The 19,080-nt window shown below is 47.1% G+C and overlaps 2 protein-coding genes across 2 annotated transcripts; both read right to left on the bottom strand.

Moving 5' to 3' along the window:
* Positions 1 to 5,562: 5,562 nt before the first annotated feature.
* On the bottom strand, positions 5,563 to 7,060 carry tmem229b (transmembrane protein 229B). Its single transcript, XM_085932043.1, has 2 exons — positions 6,819 to 7,060; positions 5,563 to 6,231 (listed from the first exon to the last, which is right to left on the bottom strand). Exons 1-2 carry the CDS (start codon positions 6,904 to 6,906, stop codon positions 5,663 to 5,665), a joined length of 657 nt encoding a protein of 218 aa, XP_085788169.1. The 5' UTR covers positions 6,907 to 7,060; the 3' UTR covers positions 5,563 to 5,662.
* A 351-nt stretch (positions 7,061 to 7,411) lies between these two features.
* mta1 (metastasis associated 1) lies at positions 7,412 to 18,705 on the bottom strand. The gene is made up of 18 exons (XM_085932233.1): positions 18,487 to 18,705; positions 16,135 to 16,202; positions 14,905 to 14,998; positions 12,829 to 12,955; positions 12,674 to 12,737; positions 12,473 to 12,590; positions 12,010 to 12,112; positions 11,754 to 11,853; positions 11,460 to 11,648; positions 11,186 to 11,260; positions 10,814 to 10,872; positions 10,561 to 10,715; positions 10,161 to 10,312; positions 9,906 to 10,095; positions 9,597 to 9,689; positions 9,334 to 9,489; positions 8,237 to 8,376; positions 7,412 to 8,020 (listed from the first exon to the last, which is right to left on the bottom strand). Exons 1-17 carry the CDS (start codon positions 18,512 to 18,514, stop codon positions 8,267 to 8,269), a joined length of 1,881 nt encoding a protein of 626 aa, XP_085788359.1. The 5' UTR covers positions 18,515 to 18,705; the 3' UTR covers positions 7,412 to 8,020; positions 8,237 to 8,266.
* Positions 18,706 to 19,080: the final 375 nt, after the last annotated feature.

Here is a 19,080-nt window from a genome sequence, read left to right as displayed (position 1 = left end):
TTCATCAATAAATGATAAAAGTTGGAGGCCAAAACATCTCTCTCTCTCTCTCTCTCTCTCTCTCTCTCTCTCTCTCTCTCTCTCTCTCTCTCTCTCTCTCTCTCGCTCTCGCTCTCTCTCGTCTGGTTTGGCCTCTTCTTTCCCGCTAATCATCGCTACACTCGCTGCGCTTTTCCCGCCATTAAGTGCCGGTGGAGGCCAAAGCCGCAAAGAACATGATAGTCGTGGAACCCAACACACCCCACTACTCGCCTTTCCCACCTTGGAATGCATTTCTGCAGCGCTGCACTTTTTTCCACGTCCGTCCATCCATCCCGGAATGGACCCCGCCCACCCACTCACTTTTGAACCCCCAACCCGCCGCTTCTTGCCAATACATTTAATCCATCTGGATTGCCTGTTTATTTGCCTGCGAAATGATGCCTAGATTGGCAATTGTGCAACGTGGTGTGTGTGGACAAAACCACACACACACACAAGCGCACACTCACGCACATGCACGTGCAGGCACACATGCACACCGCCAAGCTAGTTACACACTGCTGTGGGATGGCAAGAGCCATCAAGGGAGAAGAATAAACCGCTAAAAGACAAATTTCCAAACTCAGATCTGACATCAAGTCAATCGAGCCCTGGCAAGTCATGCTTGTCACACACTCCTGAAAAATAGCAAAATGTTTTGATGAAAAGTGTTGTGATGACCGGGTAACAGATTCGCAAATTTTTACTTTTGTTTTTACTCCAAAATAGGTGATTGTTACATTTTGATGCACAAAAAAAGACATCTTCAACTCTTGCTGGTGTTAGCTCGGCCAAAAGGAGGGGGGGGGGGCTGAGTCAAGAAAAACAAGTGAAAGGAAGATGAAAGAGGAAGAGTGGAGGGGGAGGAAATAGGGGAGATAACTCGAGTGTGACCTGCATCCTGACAACGCTACCCCTACCTCCCTTGTGGTAACTCTTCTAGCGCCCCCCGGTGGCAGCCTCCCAATGCCTCAATCAAGCAGCTTCAGTCAACCTGCGGCGGTGACACAACACCACCAGCGTCTCCTCACCTCGCTTGCGTTAAGACGTCGAGAAGTAGGCTAGCGCCTGAATGGGCATGGACCTAATACACTGCCAGGAGGAACGCCTTGCGTAACAACAGCGAGCTGCGTCACGCTTGAGAACACATCATGATCCTTTTTCATCTATCATCAACTAGTCAAAATGCTTCCACCACATCAGGCCAGCTCACGAGATGACAGACGAGTATCAAGCACGACGGCTACAAGCGGAACAGGAAAATTCCCCGTCAACCTTCGTTAGGCCACACTTTGCTTCCTGTTTTGGGATAAAAGTCTGTTTGCCCGCACCAACGACAGGCAGGACTTTGATAGCATATCGCGAGCGTTTGATGGGATATTTTGTCGGCGCAGATGTGAAACACTCGAGACTGTTGAGGTGAAAGTTTGTTTGAACAGATAAGGAAGTGGGGGGGGGCAAGGAGTTTACACCTGTCGCTAATACAGCGCCGTCTATTCGTAGCATGTGTGAATTTAGCAGCATGCTTGCTTTTAAGTCAGAAAGTGCACAAAAAGACTTATGGAGGTCAACAACTGGCACAATCAATTATGCCGAATTAGCAACATGCTCAGTGGTTAAGTGCAATTAGCCACACCTAGCTTGACAACAACAATCGAAACCAGATTTAATTGCCCGTTAATCAACATCCACACACACGCCCAACTGCTGAGTCAGCGCAGGTTTTAAGGAGAGCCTCATGAAAATGGGAGCTTTTCAAGAACTCGGCAGGTGGTGTTATGTTATGCTAAAATTAGCCTGTTTATGCGCACCGTTTTTTTTTTTTTAAGCTCCACGGGGTCTTTTCCCAGCCGCTGCCGGAGTCGGAGCAGGTTATATGCTCTGGCTGCAGTCAGGGAGGAGCAACATAATGGTCTCATTGACTCAATCGCACACTACGACCTGCCAGCCGGGAGGGGGGGGGGGGAAGTCTTGAAAAACATTAGCGAGCCAAGTGAGGCGGCGCTCAAAAGTCCTCATGAGGATAAATCCTCGCAAGTGCACAATTTCAATGATAAATGCAGGGAACTAGCGAGTGACCGCTCTCCTGGGTTCTGGAGGGACCAGATGGGCTGCTGGGCAGGATGATCAGATGGCCCACATTCTTGCGCGAATATAAACCCGCTCGGGCATTCTATCAGACATGGGTGGTCCGACGACTCGAACCTGAGGACAGGCCAGAGAGGGCAGAACGAGCCAACTGTCGGCAAGCGTACATCAAAAGTCGGAAGGCGCGCGGTCGAAAGGTGACCCACGTTCCAGTCTGGCTCGGCACATGTCGGGGTACCCCTCTTGCCTTCCAAGATCACAGCCACGCCGTAAACCACACGCCCGGCACAGGGTCCCCGAGGAGCGATGCCAATACTCTTGCATTCCTGACGTCTCGGATCACCGGCGAGGTCGTGTCAAAAACACGGCGGTGGGGTGACTTTGGGGGCAAATTGACCCCCCAACCTGCAGACCTTGTGAACTACGCAACACCAGTCTGACCCCGTCCTTCAATGCTAAGGACGTAGACCTACACAACAAAATGTTGTTAGCCAGGTCGTAGATCTCTACTTTCAGGACACTGACCTCTAAAATCAGGACATAGACCAAGCCGCCATTGTCTTGATCAGGCAGCTTGTGACCGAGTTGTTTTTTCAATTACAGAATGAGGTCAGCGACAACGAGAAAGCCGGAGCCTGCATTTCCAGTTTTGCTCTGTCAGTCATTGACAAAGTGCCACAGCGACGAAGGTAAAAAGCTCAAAGGCCATTGTTTGCTGGCACCAATCAATCACTCCGCCAATCAGTCATCCAGTGGTGACACGAAAGCAAAAGCCAGAAAGGCCCACGGGAAGATTTGCCCCATTGCCGCATCTCGGTGGGGCCGTCTGGCCACCGACTCTCAGCCAATCACGGATGAAGCGTCACTGAGATGGACGGCCATTAAACACTTTTGTTTACGTAAGACAACAAAAAGATTGTGCTACTTCTTTGTGTTGTGTAAATGTTCTCAGGAGGAGTTTAGTGGCCTTAAAATAATTGGAGCACACGTGTTGGGTGAGAAAACTAGGTGCGGGAATTTAGCCGTTGTTTTACGACAATGAATTAGGTAAGAATCTGAAGGTTATTTTCTCTAGAGGCTAATATTTAAAAAGTTAGTTTAGATGTATATGAATATAAATACAGTAAAGGCAAATTTCAACATTTTTAGAGAGGTTGATGTTCTAACTACAAATTTTGTCTCGTTGAGTCTGTCAACTACGTTGTGGACTCAATTTGATTTGGAATAATTGTTAAGCTCACAAGCCGAAGACGACGACGCTGGGTTAGAAAAGAGCAGTTGAGCGTCATGACACAGTTGGATTGTTATCTTGTTTGATGAGCGTATGAAAGACGACAGCTGCCCCGAATGTCAACAAGCGGTTGGCGGCAACAGTTGCCAATCGGAAAAGCGCCGTTTGCATACCATGACAACATCCCACGTACCGTGACGGGCCACGCTAACAAACCACGACGTCATCAGAAAAATGATGAGAACAATGTAGTGAAAGTTGACTACGATAAGGGAGGAAAAAAAGACATTTGTCTTTTGATAGTACCACTTTTTTCTAACAATAATCCATTTTTATTCTCGAAACTGAATAAAAGCCCGCCAAATGAGAACTTGCACTGTTACCCTTATTTGCCTTTGTTGATGTACGACACGATATGCTAAAGCGGCAGGATGTATCAGAGGGATTATTTACAGTGCAAACAACATTTGGAATATGCAAAAGACACTGAAGACCGTTGCACTTAAGCGCGGCGCGCTGTGACTAAGGCGTTTGAATAACTGACAACAGCGGCAGAACTGTCCGAGCTGTAGCTTAGCATGTTAGCATGCTAACATTCTACTTATGGGTGCCTTTAAATTATATACGATACTAGTAATGAAATACACACACACACAAAAAAACAATACGGGTCTTTAAAGACGGACGGACGGACGGACGTCCGTCCGGAGACAGACAGACAGACAGACAGACAGACAGACAGACAGACAGACAGACAGACAGACAGACAGACAGACAGACAGACAGATAGATAGATAGATAGATAGATAGATAGATAGATAGATAGATAGATAGATAGATAGATAGATAGATAGATAGATAGATAGATAGATAGATAGATAGATAGATAGATAGATAGATAGATAGATAGATAGATAGATAGATAGATAGATAGATAGATAGATAGATAGATAGATAGATACACATAGCAGCGCAGTAAGCAGGACATTGGACAGTCTCTCCAGTCTACATTCTGCAGTCTAATCCAAGCGCTAGCGGCAAGTGGAAACCTGACAACACTGAAAGGGGGTTAAAAAATTCCCTTGTTGAAACTTGAGCTCAGGTAACAAACGCCCATATTTGGAGTGGCAGGTCCGGGACCCAGGGGCCTATGACTGGACACGTTCGTGATCCAGGTTACACATAAAGCCACTTTATTAGGTACACTAACATTCTAATAACATTCAGAAATTCAAATCACATGTGAAATGTTCAAGGTGAAGTGTCCAGTGAGAATACGCATCAACTAGTATAGCTGAAGGGATAAAAAGGAGAGGTCGCCATCGCGAGGACAAACACATGTATGACATGCTATCGCCTGCGGGTTTTTTTTTTTTTTTACATTTACGTTTTATTGTTCAACATTTTTAGTTGAATACCTTTACAAATCATGACAATTTTCTTGAAATAAATTATATGTATTATTTAGTTTATACAATTAAAACAAAAATAGATTTGCCTTACCTGACGTCAGTGAGAAGGTAAGGTGGTTCTCCAGGTCCAGCAATGTGGCTGTCTGCATGTGAAGATCAGCATTCTATGTTCACCCTTAATTTGTCTCGAGGGCTGTCGAATCAACCCTTTTTTGTTGCTAACCGGAGTTTAATAATGTAGGCATGAAAACAGAACTATCTGTTCGCCATTGCAGCTCAACTGTTAAGTGTCTCCCAATTTGAACTGCGAACAAAGTTGTACTCCAGTAATCTTGTTCTTATCTGCAATTTCATTTGGTTAAACCTCATCGGTTTAATTGTTTTAACTTTTACATTTGAAAACGTCTAATCCAGAGAATTTAAATTTTGTCGCTGAAATAACCCCAATTTTTTTTATTTTTAACATTTGAGAAATTTGTTTTTGGCCTAAATAATTTTTTAAACAATTTCTTTGACCTTTTTTTTCATTGTTTATACGTTTGAACAATATTTGTACTTTTATTTGTAAAGCTTTAATTTTTACTACTTTTCTACACTTTGACTATGACATCAGTGTAAAAAATTTTTTTATTTCTCCTAACTTTTTACTTTTCATTTAAATGACCCATTTGTAACCATTTTTCTCTTTGTCTTTACAATTCACTGCACTGATTTTTACATTAAAGTTGTAAAGTTAATTTAAAATTTTGCAATGAGCTTTCTAAATTCGTGAATTGTCACTTCTTGCCAACGAGTTGTGACACAAGCTAATGGCTTTACACATTTTATTCTTGCCCTTTACCCAATTTTTTTGGATTGCTTTTTATTTGGGGGCTATTTTTGCATTGAAACAACAGGGTGGCGGGGAGGCTCAGTCCCACTTGAACAACCGCAGCCTCTTGTCGCCCCGGCGGGTGGCTTTGAGGGGGTCGGACCAGCCGTCATCTGGGCCTTCCTGGTAGCGCAGGCGCAGGGTGTTCTGGATGACCAAGCGCTCCACCAGGTAGGCAGCGCAGAACCATGGCACAGCGTACTCGGCTGTCACCAGGCCCATGAAGTTGTAGCGGAACTTGGAGTAGTCCCATGGGCAGGCTCCGAAGCGACGCAGGAGCAGGCCCGTGCTCAGCTCCCACGCGTACGTCCACAGCGTGTAGATGACACAGCGCAGCACCACGTTGACGTGGTCACGCAGCCGCAGGTACATGCGCTCGATGGCCAGGATGCAGAAGCCGTAGATGAGCAGCGCCCACACGCTGGTGAAGCCCGGGAACTTCCAGCCGCGGTTCGTTGTGAACTCCCAGCATGCCGTGAACATCACCTCGCACACGAAGCCGTGGATGGCGTACAGGTACCACCGGCACAGGCCCGGCAGTGGCGATGGCGGCTGCAGGATAGACATGGTCGCCATGGCCACGCGGTTCGTCGACTCGGGGCCCAGGTCTGGAAGGAGGTGGGGGAGAAGAGCTATTAAGTGCTTGGCTTTGGCCATGCAGCTTTGGTGCATGTGTCACTAGAAATAGAAATATGTAATTCAGCCCAGTTCCCGACTGGCTTTCTTAGGAAGAACATTTTCACGTCTGTTCTTTGGAAGGCCCTATCTTATTTTTACTTTATACTTTGATGTGGAACTAAAAGGCAAAATGGAGCTTTCTTATGTGAACTTTGGTGATTAAAGCGTAAAACAAGTTGGCTTTAGGCCTAACATGAACCTTTGAACATGATAGGCAAGTCAACATTCCTCGATGGCAAACTGATGCTCGTCTTCACTCCAACCCAAAAAGATCAGATAGGTTTGATCACGGCTAACAAGTGCTAAATAGCACAAGTGAATTTTTAGCATTATCACTCTTACTACTGTTATTACTCCTAACTAAAATTAGTGGTAGTTATTCAATACAAAATGAAACTGCATCAAAAATGTAAATTGTCTTATATTTTTCAAATAGGTCATCCCAATGCACAGATAAAGTTGTATTTGATGTTTTTAAATGAATTTCAGTTTGTTTGTCTTTTTTTTTCTTACCCACCAAAAACTCCACCGGACTGCATCATGGCAAATGTTGAATGGATGGATAAATAGTTGGAACTTGAACGCAGCACGGGCGGAGTCTCCATTGCTTTGTACGCAAACGCATCAAACGCCGATGCACCGTTCTGTTACACACGCGTGCGCGGATGGCGAGCTCATCTCTGCGGCCCGCCGACGAGCCCTTGAACGTCACACACTCAAAATACGAGCATGACGCTTAGTCATGCTGTTAATCAGCACTACCAAAGGCCATGACGCCACTAGAACGGGGTCGCATATTAATGACGTTGGAAGCGTGTGACATAATTCATCTCACGCAAAAGTGGATGAAGTCATTAACCGCAGATAACATATGAAGGATTGCGGAGGGCGCTCGATTTGTGGTTGCGCGTCTGTAACTTGTTGCCCCCCCCCCTCTTGCCGTGCGATGAAAGTATGCACAAAAACTTAAAAAAAAAAAAAAACTTAAAGAAACTAAAGAAGTAACCTAAAGTGGTTTTCTCAACCAATCAGATTGCTAATTTGTCTTTACAGACCAGACTTCTCCCTTCCTCGCAAAAGAGGACAAAACACATGAAGGGCAAATCAATATTCTCTTTGTATTTTTTAATGACATTATCGAAGCATAGATGCAATACTTGTGAAAAAGGTAGAAAAAACAGCGAGTCCTTCTCAATAAGTTAAACCTCTCTTGGCCCAAAGAGCGCTCAGGCCCGGCAGACAAAACAAGATTCCCATAAAGCGTTTTTTCTTTTCTTTCCCCCCCCCCCTCAAATTCATAATGACAGCCATAATAATAAAAAAAAACAACACACGGAGTTAATGCATGTCATGAAATAAAAGTGCATCTCCTCACAGGGGGGGGGGGGGTGGAATAATAACCCATAAAAAAAAAAAACATACAAGTCGCAAGTGGCTTATGTTACAGTCCTTCCACAGGATTTTTTTTAACTTCACAAGCATTCCTTATGAAACGTTTGTCCACTAAAGAAGAGCAAGAAGCGCAATTATAGACGGTAAAAAAAGGAACAATAAACAACAAAAACAAAACATTTTGACGACAAAAGATGCAAGTAATAAACAGTCCTGTACAAAGAATTGGACCGTCAGACGGCTGAAGAAAAAACAAAAACAAAACAATAGGCTCCTTCCATCTGAACTCAACCAAACCTTTTAGTGGAACGTGAGTTCTGGCGCCCTCTGCAGGGAAAGGACACAAACACAACAACAAACCTTTAGCTTGTATTGACTTGCATGGGTGGCTCGTTTACAAAACAAACAAAAAATGTTTTTTGGGGTTTTTTTTATTTTTTTTATTAAAGCCTGGTTTGTTGCTTGTAGAAAATTGCAAATCAGCAATGTTAAGCATCGCCAGGGGCTTTGACATTCATTTGTGGAATGTGTAGTGCGACTGACCTGGTCGGTGCAAGCGGCGGACGGAGGAGGTCAGTCCAGTTGGTGCACCTCGTCGTGCATGGCAGGCGAGGGCCGGCCCACCTCGCTCATGCGTTTGGCCATGATGTCCCACTGGGGGGTCAAGCCTTTGGATTTGCTGCCTATCATGCAGCAGCAAAAACATACATGAGCACATATTTTGCTTTTAGCACATCAGGTTTTCATAAAAAAAAAAAAAAATGTAATAATGTTATAATAATGGTATTCTATGTAATTATTAATATGTAGTTAGTTCAATCAACAAAGTATGTTGACCTGGAGTTACACGCGTGGACAACCACTATAAAAATTACTTCATATACTTTATTGAGATCAAGTGTACTGTTCAAAGAAAAGCGGTAGCATTCGAAAACATATTTTTCTAGAAATGATAAAAGGTCTAATCTGGGCCGGAAGATTCCCTCGCGACGTAAAGCGTTTCAAATGATTACGGCTTCCATGTCGATGGGATTTAGAATGAACGGCCAATCCATGATCAACCGCTTTCTTTGTGTGGGAGGAGACAGGTTGAAACTCTGGGCAGGTTATGTTCACAGAGTAAGTCAGTAACTGACCCAGAGTTTAAGTTACCTCTCTTTCTGGAACGGTTAACTCAGAGTTTCCCTCATTTCAAGGTTAACTTACTCAGAGTTTTTACATAACCCGCTTTCTGGAATACCCCTCTGAAAGTTCAACGAAGATAGACTAGCAGCCTCCTCCTCTTCGCCGTTACCATGACGACACGGAGGGTTGCCTCAGGCGTAAAGCGAGCGAGGCCAAAACCGTCCTCTCTTGATCTGTCAGTCTGTCTCTTCTCCCCCTCTCCGTCAAGTCCACCGAGGACGGTCAAAGTAGGACACCGCTAACAACCCGACTCTCAAACTTTGCTCCGCATCGGGCCTTCACGCCGCTGCTTTTAATGCTTCTACCATAAATAAAGCTTTACGCTTGACAAAGAATCGAGTCAGACTATTCAACATGTTACATGAATGAAGTCAGCATTTTCTTACAACACGGAGTAGAAAGTAAAAACGCGAATAATAAAATGGCATTTTTTTTTCAGGACAGAAGGGACTCACCGTCCAATCCATTGTGCTGCTCATAGCTGCGCTTTCCCAGGATGGTGGGGGAGCCGTTGTTGAGGATGGGGGAGGATTTGATGGGCGTCAGGCTGCCCGTGGAGATGGACGCCACCCTGGCGGGTGCCTCCACTTTGACTGGACGGGGATGTGCTTCTGTCAGCAGGAAAACAACGCACATTGATTTTCGGATCAGCATCGACTTCAACGCAACGCTTGGTTTCTGGATGTGCCGGCAAAAGCGAGTGTCGAAGCGAGCGTACCTAGATACCGAACCACCGACTCCAGAGGTTTGCGTTCTGTTGGTTTGAGCGGCGAAGGCTTGCCGGGATCTTTATCTGGCAACCGTAACGCACCTGTAGAGATGTGACGGATTAGAAAGACACAATACTTCCCTCCAAAAAAAATAAACAATGCTTAGGCACCATCCGGTGGCATCTTTGTGCCAAGCAACTGTGTTGAACTGAAAGGAGGAGTTTTGTTTTATCCAAAGAAAAAGTGCTTTGTCGACGACATGTTGTGGCAGAATTTTGCTACTCATGAGAAAACATCCAATATTGTCCCCGACTTACATTCAGCCTTGATGGCGGCCGTGTTGACGGGGAGGTAGGGGTGGCGACCCAGGTAGCGGGGCTTGATGATGTCCTGGCAGAGGCGGCGCGCCACCCGCGTCAGGGAGGTGGTCTGCAGGTAGAAGGCCTGCCGCGTCTTGACAGCAAACTTGGGGCTGCTGCTGTGCCGCAGAGGCACGCCGTGAGGGCTCTGAGTGCGACACGGAGGACGTCAGGCCCGTGGCACGGTGGCCCCGATGTCACACATCTGCGTACCATGCTGCTGCGGTTGGGTCCGGGTCGCTCCCCGTCCAGCCTGGTGGGCATCTTCAGCCCGCCGTACTTCTTCCAGTATGTCCAGCAGGAGGCGCACAGGCGACACTGCATGTTGGGCGGACCCCACGAGTACCACTGGTAGGAACTGTTGGCTGCGCATACACATAAGTTGTGAGCCTCCTATTATGGTGGGGGGGGGTCAAAGTGACCCGCTTTAGAGTTAATGAAGTCCCCTCCAACAGTATTGGAACGGCAAGCTCAATTCTTTTGTTTTGGTTGTAAGCTAAAGGTTCATCTTTTGATTTCATGCTATTTGCATTGAGATGTTTTCAAAAACTCACTTGTTTCATCATTTCTTTCTTGGCAAATGTCATCGACACGCATGAGGTGAAGGACTTACTGTAGCAGCTTTCACAGGCTCGTGCGAGTGGCGGTGGGTTCTGCCCCGGACCCGGAAGTCCCGGGTGTCCGGGCGCTGCGGCTCCGGCCGCTCCATTGACCAGGGCCACGGGCTTTGGGTTGTTGCTGCTCAGCTGGTTGGGGTTTGGCTTGTTACTGCAACAGGAGCGCAAAATGCACGTGGACAAGGTCGATACGGTCACCATGACAAGCGACAGATAAATAATGCAGGCGTCAAGTGATCGTGTACTCACTAGTTGGGGATGTAGACCTGCTTCAACTTGCTTTCGGCCTCGGCTGCCTTTAATCGTTTCTGTAAGTCAAAAGGAGAGCGAGACCATTAAGTATTCATGCATATGGCTTGTTAACTCGTACAACTTGTTTTCACAAGCACATATCCCATTTCGGCAAAAATATTTTTAATGTCGAGTCGTCTCACGTGTAAACTTGAAAAAAGCAAAATGCAACATTGGTGCCTGAAGCAACGTTGGGGAACAGTTGCATTTGAAACAAAGTCAAATCTGTGCCATACTATCTTCAACTAAAGGCCTTGGAGCAACACAGTCCAAATGTTCCTTACAGATGTGTCAAGTATTTTTCTTTCTTTTTTTTTTTTTTCCTTTTACCTGCTGCACATATCTGTCAGTGGTCTTCCACATGTAGTAATACTCGATGATGCTCGTCAGGGACTTCCAGGGTAACTGGGAGTGACAAAGGGGGCAAAACATCAAACGTACGAAGGGCCAAGAAGGGAATCAGGATGAGCGGCACCGACGGCAAGTGGCCACTAGGTAGCAGAGTGATGCACACAATCACAACATTTAAAGGGGCTTCCCATCCCCCCCCCCATTCTGTTTGCTTCTCGTCAATTTCGTTTCATCGTAAGTAGCATCTACTCACAAAATCCTGCTGGATGTCGGTGAAGTCCTTTCCGTATTTCTCCAGCGCCTCCTCGAACAGGTTGGCCTCGGAGGCGCTCCACTCTTCCATCTCGTCGCGACACAGAACTGGGCCGCCCTGGGGCACCAGCGCCGCGATGGCCCGCGTCACGTCGTAGCCCGTGCCGTGCAGTGTGTCCATGGCGTGGAACTACACACCGCAGGATGTGAGACAGATGTGTGTGAGATGGGAGTAAGTGAGAGGAGAACATTGCAGCAGTGTTGCTTTGCCATCAATGTTTTTGGGTCTCCTCACCAAGGTGATGTCTCTGGAGGCCGCGGCGGCACTCATGTGAAGGCTGGGCTGGCGCACGGAGCTGCTGCAGTCTAAGGCTCGGGCAAATGTACCCACCGACCTAAATAACAACAAAAAATTCCAAAGATGTTTTCTTCATTTGGAGATTCATGTGTCAGCTCAGTGAGAATGTAACGGAGTGTTATGCTGAACTTTTTTCAAGAGTGAGTAGCTTTTACAATGTGGAAACATTGTAAGGTGACTTGCTCCACCTTACCGAGCGACCACCAAAAACTGGTCAATCTGCTTCTCCGTCAGCGAGCTGCTGGGCTCCCAGATCTTCTCCTCCAGTTTCTCCAGGTCCCTGGCGTCCTCCTCACCTACACACACAAAACATTACCAACAGCATTATCATTAATAACTATCCAATCCGAATTTTTTCTGATGTTTTGCATTTTGAAAGTCAGAAGCGCAAACCTGTCTGAGCGTCAAACTAAGAGTTAAAAAAAAAGCAATTAAAGTGGGTTTAATTAGCTAGCTCGGCACCCCCCACCCATCGTGCGCTAATTGCAATCCCACCTGCTATGAATTCAATTTTGGCTTTCAGGCCCACTAAACACGGGAGTAAATGCTCGTCATGAACTAGTAATATAAAATAGTCATCCATATTCATGAGGCAGAACAAATCAGGTAGACATGCAAACAAGGGCGCCAACAACCGGCAAGAGCGTCGGGCCCACCTTCGTTGAGCAGGTCGGTGATGTCGGCCTGATACTTGTTGCCCACCCGGATCTCGCCCTTGTCAGCCAGCAAGGTCTTCTGCTGGGGGTCGTACACCAGCGAGTAGAAGAAGGCATCCTGGGGAAAAAGTGACCAGTTGTATTTGAGGTGAGTCGTATTACTATACGAGGGCAGCCGCTGTGTGTGACGAACACGCACACCTCTCTCTCCAGGTACGACTTGAGCGCTTCTGTCTCATTCAGCAGCGTCACACAACATTTCCCCCTGAAGGAGAAAGACACGACACTACATGAGAAGGCCACCCCGGGGGGACCACCTGCATTTCATCCAGTATGGCGTCCGTATTTGGGCGTACCTGATGTGCGTGGCCGGGAGGGACTCGAGCTGGCGGGACAAGAAGAGCTCCCTGTGTCTGAGCTGATGTTTCTGCTTCTCGGGGAGATCGGTCATCTCGGGGTTCTCCATCTCCTCCTCCAGCTCTCCTGGGAAAAAGAGAAAACCGGGGAGGGTAAACATTAGCTATAAAAACAATTCAAAGTCTGTCACTTGTTTTTTCACACAATTTATGTTAGTGTGGGGAGGGGGTCAAGTGGAGTCAAATATTTGGGGATTCCTAACATTTTATTGTGAGGACATATTGTCCTAATCATTTTAAGATGATAGCCTTTGGATTATAGATGAAGTGGGGTGAAGGAGGTGAGGGGAAAAAAAATGAGGTGAGGCTAAAATAGCTAAAATAAGAGTTGCGGCAATGGCGGTGGAACATTGGACGAGGGGAGCGATGTGTCAAGACAGCGGGAGGGCGAGGAGGAGGAAGAGTAATAGAGAAATCTGGTGGGAGAGCAAAAACATGCGAGGGAGAGTAAAAGAGAGCAAGAGATGTTGGAGAGACTACGAGAGAGAGAGAGAGCACGCCAGTACGTGATCCAATTCATTTGGACTTTCATTAGAGGCCAGACAGAGCCAGCCAGTCGCAAGGCCCAACAAAAGCAATCAAGGGATTCGCACAAGCGGGGATGTGTGGCCAAAATCAATACACGCTCACACACACACACCGACACGCACACACACACACAAGCACAGAGTCACACACTCCATTCAAGCTATCATCGAGTAGCTAATTATTACCCGACCTTATTGAATCAAAAATGAAATCAAATAGGAAGTGAGATTATGACGGAACGAGACAAGTGGCAACGGCCGAACAGAGGACAGGCCAATCTTGCGCGCAACCTCCTGCGCAAATTGCCCATCCGTCTCACCTGTCAGGGCCCATTATCAATTATTGACGAATGAGGTCGCCTTACAAGGCGCCTTAACGAACTCACTTCACCTCAACGACAAGGCAAGAGGGGACGTTTTGTGTCAGGTATCGGAGAGTGAGCCTGAACCGACTCGCAAACGGCGCGACTGATTCACGCCGGATTAATTAGCTGCCTAAACCGGTAGCTCTAGAACCACTGACTGGACCAAGGACCATATTTCCTGTAGCAGAGTTGCAATAACAATATTGAGCGCTAGCAGATAGCAGACATTGCTCAAGAGCGCAAATCATGTTCTTGGTATAGTCTCGGGCTGTGCTACGACCCGAATTATGACATATGTGGTGAAATTCAATGTTTCCCAACAACAAAAAATGTCGACCATGTGACGCAAATGGGGTAACTCAAATCACGTCATTCTAAAAGAACACCATGAGCTAATAGCGTTAGCTTAAAATAAAAGCAAGCTATATTTTTTTCAACGGCGCTGTGCCAGATAGTTTGGTGAGGCACTTCCAGACAGAAATCCACGGCTGCATGGGTGTGGGCTACATCCTGTATGCGTCTCGGCAGCCCAGTGTGTGTGCGCGCGTGTGTGTGTGTGTGTGTGCGTGTGGCCGCATGGGTGGTATGCTTGCGTGTGCTGCACATGTGTTTACGTATCCGTCACAAAAACGGCTCAAGGGTAGCTTTAATTCAGTGTCGCTACGGACCAGTGGAGGACGGCGGCCAACTGCCTGTTTGTGTGTGTGTGCGTGCGCGTGTGTGTCAATGCGCGTGTGCTGTGAGTCATTGATCAACTATTTTGCTTGCACAAATTCTGAGTGCTCCCTCGACGGCGCCTCAAGAAGCCCCGCCCACCCAGGGTCAAAACTTGTACTGACGGCCGATGAAATGCTGACCGCTTGTACCGTGTTGGCGATTTCTCATTCACTCTTTGTTTTTTTATAATTCTCCCTCAGCGCCAAGCAGCCAGGAAGCCATTCAAAAGACCGCCAGCACCACACTGGCTGCAAGAACCATTTTGTGAGTACGCAAATGTGGACACACGGAGTTGTCATCGTATTGCCAGCAGAGTAGCGTGTGAAAAGAAGCCCCGGGAGGATGACGGGACGGAGTGGTGGCGCTCGCTTGACTTTTGGAGGCCGGAGTTGCGCTTGGTCACTCACTGGCGTGCTTGTCGGCCAGGGCGATGAGCGTACTGGAGATGTCCCTCCGTCTGTAAAAGCACACCACTTTGGCCTCCACGTTCCCATTGGCGGTCTGTGGAGGAGAGACAATCGACGTTACCATAGCAACTGGCGGTGCCGTCGCGAACGCAGACGTTAGATGAAGACCCATTTAAAAAAAAAAAAAAAAAAAGAGGCTCAAATTTAAGTTTGGCTGGAAACACATTGTGGGGCAATTTGACTCCCTGAAGATTACAAGCAGCGTTAGCATCAATTTTGAGTGTTGCCATTCACTGTGACATTTAAACTGTGCAAAATGGCCTCAATGTATTGATTTTTTTTATGGGTTGGGTCTGCAGTAAAATAATTAAGTGTAAAAAAAGCAATAATGGTCATTTCGATATTGATCTGTGGCCCACGTACATGTAAATAAAGTGCACTGTGAAAAGTATTGACAATGACGCGAAGCTCCGTGTCATTGTTATGGGCAAATACGCCAGAATCATTTCTGTTGTTTATGTTATGAGGAAACCTTTTGACCTTAGAAAAAAAAATCTTTAATTATCCTGTGAGAGAAATAAAGAAGATTGCTTTCGTTCTAAATTCTCACACCGGTTGTGCCACTCCACACCTGTAGGAGGCAGTAATGCACGTCAGCTATCGGATGCTGATTTATTTTTATTTTTATTGCACAGCACTACCTTCTGGTTTGAGTGGGTTATTGCGCAAGCAATACGAGTGGACTGCAACGTTGAAAATGTTCGACTTTTTTAAGGTCCCCAAACACAAGCTTCCGAAAAATGAATGAATGAATGAACGAATGAATGAATGAATGAATAAAGTGCCCCCCCCCCTGCTACGCTCCAGACGCAAAAACTCGAAAATCTAACAAGAAACAATAATTAGGGCAGGAATGAAAATTCCTGTCTCGTGTGAGCGTGTGCCTTCGTTCCTAATGTGAAAATGGCGAATGTCGAGACGCGGTAAACCGAGGCCACGGCTGTTAAGCAGCTGTCCCAACGCTGGCCTCTTCACACACGACGGCCTCCGAAAATTGCTTCATTCTCGTTAAAACCGCCTGAGTGTTTTGAGTGGGCGGGATGGGTCGTCGGGAAGGAGCACGATTCCGACCGCCAGTTAATTATTTAAAGAGTCACATTCTGGAAGGAGGCGGGACGTTAAATCAGCACCGCATCGATCAATAAATAAATAAATAAAACACATGCTCACCTTATTCAACTCCTCGATCCTCCTGATCAGCAGCGGGTTACTAGACGAGTTCTCAAAATAAACATAATCTGCAAGGGGGGGGTCAAATTGGGAAAGAGGAACAAGAGCAAAAGACGCATGAGTCATCTTGAATCAAGTCGTCTTTGAAAAACAGACCATTTGAATTCAAACTCATATCGAGAGCCATACGTTATCTCAGGACTCGCACATATCACTGTTCCCTGCCGTGTGTGCGTCCATGTGCGTGTTTGCGTGGGCGCTGGCATGGGTCCAGACCCATCAGAGGCTTAGCGCTCACCGGGACATCCCCGCAGGCCCCCCGGGCTTGGTGAGCCGCCCGCTCTTAGCTTGGCGTGCGTCTTGGCCGAGCGCCGTCGGATTATACCCTGCACACTTGGTCGGGTGCCCGGAGCGAGCGAGCCTGGCGGGCCCCCCGAAACGCAGAAAAGCACACGCCCCTCCCCCACACGAGTCACCCACCGGGCGACGACGTACTCAAGCCGCCGCCGCCGTTTGTGTAATGCGGAACGGCGACAGAGTGCAACTTTACAGATGCCCTGTCTGGACCGACCACAATCCGACAAAAATTACAATTGCAACTATTTTTTGTGAAGTTACGCAAATGTCCTCTATTTCATTATTTATTCTGGTAAAATTTTGTTTTGGGATTTGTGAAGACGCCAGGTCAATTCCGATTCAAATTGATTAGTCCTTCTTGTACGAATCAAAACGTGAATCACATCACAGGGGCACAAGTCAGCTCATTGGACTTTTCTAATCCAAACCGTGAAACAAAAATAAAGAATGCGAACCGTTTGCCCGCGACAGCTCCGAGGGAGCGATGAAATCATGAGCCAGTTGAATTTGGCGCCAAAAAGGTAGTGGCGCCAAGTTGTCCTCTTTGTTCCCGAGCTGGGAAACAAAGTAGTCATGAAGGGGATGTGTGAGAAGTTGTAAGAAGTGGCTAGGCAAGCAGGGGCTGCTGGGAGTTTCCGCCACGTGAGAGAGCCTGCGGGCCGAGCGAGCAGCGTCGCGCCGTCTCTCTCCGTTTCCCATCATCCCTCCTGCCGCCTCAACCCGGGAAATGAAAGCTACCCCCCTCCCCCCGCCCTGTCAAAGCTTCCAGCTTCCAACATCGACCAACCGGCGGGGCTTCCGAGAGCGTGACGTCGAGGTTGGCTTGAGCCAATCGAGGCGTGTCACCAACAGAGACTGCCGAGTTGATTTGAACCAGGCCAGTAAGACAAAAACGGGTTAAACGCTATTTTGTGCGGTAAATCAACTTTTTGTTTCGGACAGTGAAGTGCTTCTTGATCAAAATTTTATCAAAAAGAGTTTATTATGCAATGGGATGATGTCAACTCAGTCCTACGTTAGGCCCAATTGCGACACTCCATCTGGGCCGGCGCGCTCCAGAGTTCCAACCAGAACGGGTCGGGCAAATCCCACGAATGAGCCAATTTACTTTCCAACAAATGCCATTTCAAACAGAACCGCTCGCCGTATCGACACAAGATGGTCATGTAACGAAGTACCCTTGTTGGCCGGCGACGGGCTAACTTTTGAATATTCCCGTCTTTGGAGGTCGTAGCCGAGCCGTGACCACGCCTGCGTGTTAGGGAATTCTGGAAGAACTGGATGTGTGATGTTTAGCACCAGACACCCAACTTCTTGCACCGAAAGCCATCGTCGCCGATCAACAACATATTTTAAATGTCGTCCCGGTGATGGTTTCGCCTTCAGAGACAAATAACGCTCGCACGTGTGGGAATTCTGGAATGACAGGAGAGTAGTAGAAAGTTGAACACATGACCCTCAATTTCTTGCATAGAAGCAACTGTCGCAGAGTAGGCAGACAGAACGACCCAGCCCCCCCCCCCTCCCCCCCGCCCCCCTGCAGGTGTCCCTAATGTTTTGTCCATCCATTTGAACACAAAGACATTTTTAAATGACATTTTAGTAAACCAGGAATTCCACAAGGGAGTTGCTTTGAGTGTAAAGAGGGTGATTATTGGGCGATCCAACCAATAAAGCCATAAGACAAAAGTAGTTTATAATAACTTTTACCAATGTGGTAGTCGGCGCTCATTGTAAGTTAGACAATAACACGACTCTTTATCGCCACCCGCGAGTCATCATCATGAGGAAGGCGCTCATACCTCCTCCAGGGAGTGAAATAGACGACGAGGAAGAAGAGGACGGAGGAGGACGGAGGAAAAAGACATATGCATCAACAGAGAATTTACCATGGCGGGTCCAACCGTGACTGACTGACTGACTGACGGACTGACTGACAAACCTCCCCGCTGGCAGCGTCGCCCCACCACCCCCCCTCCCACCACTTTGTCTTACCTCCGACCCGGTACATGTTGGCCGCCATGGCTGCCCCGCCGGTGCCGAGGGGAAGGACGCTTCCTCTCTCCGGGTCGTGAGGGTGGGTCGGCTCGCCGTCTCCCCGCTCGCCTGCTTCCCTGGCTGTCGGTGGGCCGTGCTGCTAGCTGCGCTGCCGCCGCTGTGTGTTGGAAAATGGTGGCCGGATCAATACGAAACAGACCAGCCTTGGAGACCTTAAAGAGACAGTACACCCAAACCGAGCAGAGCCGAGCTTCGGCGGGCGGGTGCCAACCTAATCTCGAACTCCAAAACTACCATAAACAAAATAATAATAATAATAATAATAACAATAATAATGATGATGATGAATATAATAATAATAATAATAATAATAATAATAATAATAATAATAATAATAATACATCGCTGTAACGCATTGCAGTTCAATTAAGTTTTGTCAGATAAAAAAAAAGTTTGGTGGATCCTGTTTTTAATATTTAGCCTGTTCGTCAAGTGTCACGTGACTGACTACGTAAGCCCCACCTCTTACCAAGGTAAAAAATCAAGTTATCCATCCTCTGCCCCACACGTCTACATTACATTGATAGATGC

This window comes from Syngnathus leptorhynchus, chromosome 15 (genome assembly GCF_054491065.1).
Source record: "Syngnathus leptorhynchus isolate UIUO chromosome 15, UIUO_Slep, whole genome shotgun sequence".
In the NCBI taxonomy this organism is placed as follows: Eukaryota; Metazoa; Chordata; class Actinopteri; order Syngnathiformes; family Syngnathidae; genus Syngnathus; species Syngnathus leptorhynchus.
This window is presented reverse-complemented; position numbering and strand designations above follow the sequence as displayed.

Excerpts from the sequence above, each read along its gene's own strand:
- tmem229b (XM_085932043.1), bottom strand. The coding sequence starts at position 6,906 with ATGGAGACTCCGCCCGTGCTGCGTTCAAGTTCCAACTATTTATCCATC. Across the intron at positions 6,232-6,818 it reads GCAGTCCGGTGGAGTTTTTG|ACCTGGGCCCCGAGTCGACG; the intron begins GTGGGTAAGAAA and ends ACCTCCTTCCAG.
- mta1 (XM_085932233.1), bottom strand. The coding sequence starts at position 18,514 with ATGGCGGCCAACATGTACCGGGTCGGAG. Across the intron at positions 11,854-12,009 it reads CAGTTTTTGGTGGTCGCTCG|GTCGGTGGGTACATTTGCCC; the intron begins GTAAGGTGGAGC and ends GTTGTTATTTAG. Across the intron at positions 10,716-10,813 it reads CAGGTCTACATCCCCAACTA|TAACAAGCCAAACCCCAACC; the intron begins GTGAGTACACGA and ends CTCCTGTTGCAG.